Here is a 5681-nt window from a genome sequence, read left to right as displayed (position 1 = left end):
GGGGGGCTGCAGCCACCTGAAAATTCACTGTAGCCCCCCAGCTTCCCCTCCCAGCGCCACCACCCACCCCAGTGCAGCATGGCCTGCTGGAAAGAGCCCAGCAAAGCCCTGGCCCCAGCATGCAGTGGCAGCCTGCCCTCACCTTGCGTGCGGATCCTGGGCACATGCCCCCCATGCCCTCCTGGGGTGCACACAGTGGCAGGAGCTGCCCCACTTCCCTTCCCCTGCACTGGGTGTCCCACGGATGAGCTGCTCGCAGCTCCCTCCCGCACCCCACCCTGGCTGTGCAGGGCCTGCTCCTGCCCCAGCCCTACTCCCTGCCTTACCGCTTGTGGGATGGGGGGCAGATTGAGGCCCTAGCAGTGAGGGAGGGAACAGGGCACAGGCAGGAGCAGGGGCTGGGGGATGTGGGGCTCTGCCTATGCTGGGTTGTGGGATAACCAGAGGCCCAGTGGGCATATGCCCCCCCAATTTGTGCACAGAGCAGAGGTGGGTGCCGCTGCGCTTTGCTCCCTGCTGCAGCTGCCCCACACCCCCTGCCTTCCCAGCAGCGGGACAGCATCGCACAGCTCTTGGGGCAGTGGGGCTTAAAGCCCAGTACACAGCCACAGCCACCTCTGCTCCATGCACTGATCAGGGGGCATGTGCCCCCGGGCCTCCACTTGTCCCACTCACCCCAGCCCCTGCTCCTGCCTGTGCCCTGCTCCCTCCCTCACTCACTGCTGGGGCTTCAATCTCCCCCCTGCCTGCCCTTTCCCCTCCCCCCATCCATTCCCCCACAGACTTACCATTTTGAACTGAAGTCCAACCCAGGATCTACCATGCTCAGCCCCCACAAATAATTTTTTTCTCCCTCCCTTGAACTGCCCCTGCCCCCCCTTCCTTCCCCACAGACTGACCTGCTGGAGTGGTCGCGCTCGATAGATCCTGGGTTGGACTTCAATTCAAAAGGTGATCTTGTACTTAAAAAGGTTGGAGACCACTGTCTTAAAAGTAGTCCAAACATGATGTCTGTAACCATAACTGAATGTCCTGGTTTTGTACTGCCTGATTTTGAGGATCGTAGAAATGTTACAACAATGTTTTACAATTTTAAATTAAAAATATACAGTGGATTGTAATTCTTCCTCAGTATATAGGGAGTATTCTGAAAACTTTGGTGAACACATAAGTACTGCTTTACAGTAGCAATAACCACATGCTGTAGAATGAAAAGGTTTAGGAAAGGATAAGAAAAACACTCAGAGGCTTGAGTTGAAATGTTTGAATGAAGAGATGTTGGAAAAGTTCGGTATTTTTCACTTTTGAGAGAAAATGAATAAAACTATGTATGTTTGTTTATAATGTACTAGTCAACAATCACATACATGAGCTTTTTAACTGAAGTATAGACTGCTTTACTACATTTCTTATCTGTTTACTATAAAAAACTTAAAGTAGAAACTTTTTTATTTTTTTGTTGCATGATGTAACAAAAGCAGACTTTCTGCAGACTTTCAGAGTGGGCTATAAACAGAGTTTCCTATTCCAAAATGGTAGAATTTACCTTTTCTACTTGTAGGTAGGTAAATTGAATGTCATACATCTTATTTCAGGATTTGTAGGAATTTGGAACCAAGGGCCTGTCTTTTCAGCATAGATACTAAAGTTCCTTTCTCATATAAATAGAAGCTTACCGCAGTATCGTGGCCAAAATGTTCCTGTCTTCCACCATTGTGAAGTCTCAACTTGTCAGTCATCATCTCAGGAGCTGTAGTTTATTAACACTGTGTACACAGCTGTGAAACTCCTGGAGATTAAAGATGCAAGAAAATATATGTTAGGTAGTGTCTATTATAATGTGAAATGCACACTTTAATGGAGAGAGAAGAGGTTGAAATTTACAAAAATGTAACATATTTATTTTGGTCTTCTCTTGCTTTATTTTAAGATTCCCCTTTTAGGGACGAAGATGAGAGTTCCGTGGATATTTATGATGGGTTGGACAATACTTCAGCTGTTCCTGGTAAGTTGACAGTCGAATGTGGTATAGCCCAGGAGGCTCCTTCCAGTTTTGGGTTTCTTTGTGTTCATTTGGGTGCATGTGATATTCTGTTATATGGGGTTGCTTGATGGCAGGGTAGATATTCTGTCTGACTTCAGACAAATATAGCTAGCTAACCTTTGATACTTGAGAGAGAGGTCTGTTATGCTGCTGCCTAGATCAGTTTTGAAACGTGTATTTAGTGTGTATTGTGACATAGTTGTGCTATATATAAAAAAGGTAAAATTTCTTGGACTTGTAAACAATACCACCAAAATAGATGTCTTTTAGCACTAGTCAGTTTTAACAGATTTGGTGCATGTGTGCTTTTCTTCAGATTCGTTTTATATGTGGGCGACTGGTGCCACCTTCATGGGGGGGCCTTCCTGCCCCCCAGCAACTGGGGGGGTCTCCCTGTGGCCAGTCGTGCCAACCGGGGGAGTCGGGGGGGTGCCCCCGCGGCCAATCATGTGGCAAAATGTACCAGCCAGTGAGTAGCCGCGCTGCTGAAAGCGGCTGCATTGCTTCCAGGAGTGGCCGCGGTGTACATCCAGCATTTGCACTCCCTGGCCAGCACTCGAAGAGGGGGCACCGGTGTTCCTGCCTGCCCATCGCCTGAGTGGGGAGCACGGCCTAACAGGGTGCACCGGTGCTGTCAGTGGGTGCACGTGCACTCCCTACGCGTCACCGCTGGTTTTATGGTTGATTAAAATCAGTCTGTAAAAGTGTGGGTTTGACAATTGATATGTACAGTTACAAGAGTATAAAAGTTCTCTAAGTGGTTGATTGTAAACAGTGACTTTAAAAAAAAGATGCACATAGAAGTAATTAATGCAGTGTGGACATCTTAGAAATCATTTATTTTTCAATATAGCATAGGTCTCAGGATTTTTTTGTTTAATTTCCTTTTTAATGTTCAAAAATCCTCATCAGAGCAATCCTACAGGCAAATAAAATGTCATTTGCCTGATTGTCTGTATCATATGACTTGTTACTCTCTTTGTTTGATGGTGGCATTAAATTACCTCACTCAAGGATTGTGGGGTATCATTGTGCGGGTGTTGTCCTTACAAATAACAAGGTAATCTCTACCCTGACAACTCCTGATCTAGGTGTTTGAATAGGAAGTGAAAAGTGAACAAAAGAAACAAGTTGAGGGAGTGTATTGAGGTCTACGCAATCTGTAATTCTGCATTTTAGTGCTTGTTCATGTAGCAAAATGCAGTGCTGTGCAGCTATACCCCAAGGTAACTGTGAACATGCTAACTTGTGTACCAGTGTCTTTACAAATATGTGGCTATGCCATGCAGATACCTGACTTACTTTCACACACGATAATCTTACTTTCACGCACAATAATTCCAAAACCCAAAACAGTATAGCTGCATTAGTTTACTTCTGTATCTGGACTATTAAACCTAGCTTCTCAGCAGAGCTGATTGGGCCAGGCACAATGCTGCTGTAAATGTGGCTTATGCTGCTTCCAGTTCTATAACGAACGCATGCAGAGTCAGCTCGGGTATCACTCTTTAGCTCTGCGTTTCACCATATGGATATAGCGTTAGCAGAACTGAAGCAAATGAGTCAAGACTTAGGAGGAATCCTGAAACAACACTACTGGAATATTTACCAGTTATGTTGTGATTTTTCTCTTGTTTTAAAAAGTTCACCACCCAACTCTGTAATCAAGCAGTTACCTTCTCCCTTTCTGACTGAGTGGGCACACTATCTCTATTTATAGGCGTGTACTTCCTAAATATCAGAGGCAGGGATTTCTTGGTTGCTGGGTCTCTGCCTCAGGAATTTTCTCCAGCTAGAAACAGTATAAAAACTGAAGCTGGTTACATGTTTTGTCAATTGCAAGATGAGCATCTTCTGACTTTCCATAAATTACTGAATCTGGATCTGGAAACTTCCAAAAAATTGCCTCTTTCTGTGCTTTTAATTATATTTACCTTTTGGTAAGAAGTATTTAATATTACAAAATCCTATAAATGCACCCAGATTTAGTTGGGGGTAGGTTTTTCTATAAGTCTGTAAACCAAAACATTAACCTTAACATTAGAACTAAATTTCCTTCCTTAACTTTTACCTCAGTGTTTTCAAATAAAACTAATATAGACATTGAAATTGAAGACCTAGAAGAATGTGAGTGATTGTGTTTAAATGTATGACATAAGACTTAAACTGCATCGGTGCTCTCAGTGGGTGCACGTGCACTCCCTACGTGGTACCGCTGGTTTTACTGTTAGATTCACCACTTAGATCACTTCTTCTTTTATATAAAGAGCATATCTTGTTTCAGATAATCCTATTCAACTGTCTTCACCAAACAAAAACTGTTTAAACTTGTTTGATGAGATCCTGATTGAAGAAGGAACTGCGAAGGAAGCATCTTATAATGATGTATGTATTGATTTGACTACTGTTAATTTTGAAAAGGGGAGAGGGGAAGGCAGGGAGAGTTGCATGCCCCGGAACTTGGAATGTCAAATTGTTATAAAATAGTGGCCAAACTACACTGAAAAGTATGAGAATTTTCAAGCAGACAGACGTACACTTTATCTTCATTGCTATGAGTATGTAAGGAAATTGGTCCCCTGCTTCAAATTTTAATACATTTTTCTGTTAATCTATGTAGTGCTGAGATGAGACTGTCCTTTAGCATTTTAGTTACTCTCCCAATTACATTATGAAGAAATTCTTTCACTGATTATGGAGGGAGAATCCTTCTATAATTGAGGTTATGATTAGCGTTTTGATATAAACCCAGTCTCAAAATTGTTTTTAGTTTTGCCAAACTTTAGACATTTAAGGTGGAGAACTTTGAAGTGTAGGAAGAGAAGAAAACTTGGGCAGTTGTGTATATAAACATAAATCCAATAATTTTTTTTACCTGATGATACTCTGGTGTTGGGAAGAAACTTATTAACTGCTCCTGTAAGTATGTAGACTTTTCACATATGAATCTTTTATCTGTTAACCCACATTTTTTTTTTGTATAATAATAGATTCACTATAAATTGACTTCTTTATTTTACAGTTGCAGGCAGAGTATGGAAAATGTCAAGAGCAGATTAAAGAGTTGATGAAGAAGTTTAAGGAAATACAGACACAGGTACTTTCTCAGGGGTATATTTGAGACTTGCTGATAAGAATTCAATTTTAACTAATTTGCAAACTTTGTTAAAATTTATCTTGGTCAATAACTTACATAGGAAATTACTCTAAATCTGTACTGTGTCACTTGTTACCCCATTGCCCCATGTTCTGGGCGCCGCACTTCAAGAGGGATGTGGACAGCATGGAGAGGGTCCAGAGGAGGGCCACTTGCATGATCAGGGGGCAGCAGGGCAGGCCCTACAAGGAATGGCTACGGGACCTGAACCTGTTCAGCCTCCACAAGAGAAGGTTGAGGGGGGATCTAGTGGCCTGTTACAAACTAGTCAGGGGGGACCAGCAGGCACTGGGGAAGTCCCTGTTCCCCCAAGCACTGCCAGGAGTGACTAGAAATAACGGTCACAAGCTGGCAGAGGGTAGAGTCAGACTAGACATCAGGAGGTGCTACTTCACTGTCAGGGCGGCTAGGATCTGGAACCAACTTCCAAGAGAAGTGGTGCTGGCTCCTACCCTGGGGGTCTTTAAGAGGAGGCTAGAT

General features: G+C 43.5%; 1 protein-coding gene across 1 annotated transcript in view; it reads left to right on the top strand.

The window, feature by feature from the left end:
* Positions 1-5681, top strand: part of CASP8AP2 (caspase 8 associated protein 2) — a 29258-nt gene that overhangs the window by 1565 nt on the left and 22012 nt on the right. Inside the window, exons 2-4 of the mRNA XM_019520345.1 lie at positions 1931-2005; positions 4329-4429; positions 5067-5141. Of these exons, the coding sequence (XP_019375890.1) occupies positions 1931-2005; positions 4329-4429; positions 5067-5141 (251 nt within the window). The remainder of the gene's footprint in view (positions 1-1930; positions 2006-4328; positions 4430-5066; positions 5142-5681) is intronic.

The sequence above is a fragment of the Gavialis gangeticus genome, unplaced genomic scaffold (assembly GCF_001723915.1).
Source record: "Gavialis gangeticus isolate Ggan-Ray unplaced genomic scaffold, GavGan_comp1, whole genome shotgun sequence".
NCBI classification, from domain to species: Eukaryota; Metazoa; Chordata; order Crocodylia; family Gavialidae; genus Gavialis; species Gavialis gangeticus.
The sequence above is the reverse complement of the archived record's forward strand: the minus strand, read 5'-3'. Positions and strand labels throughout refer to the sequence as shown.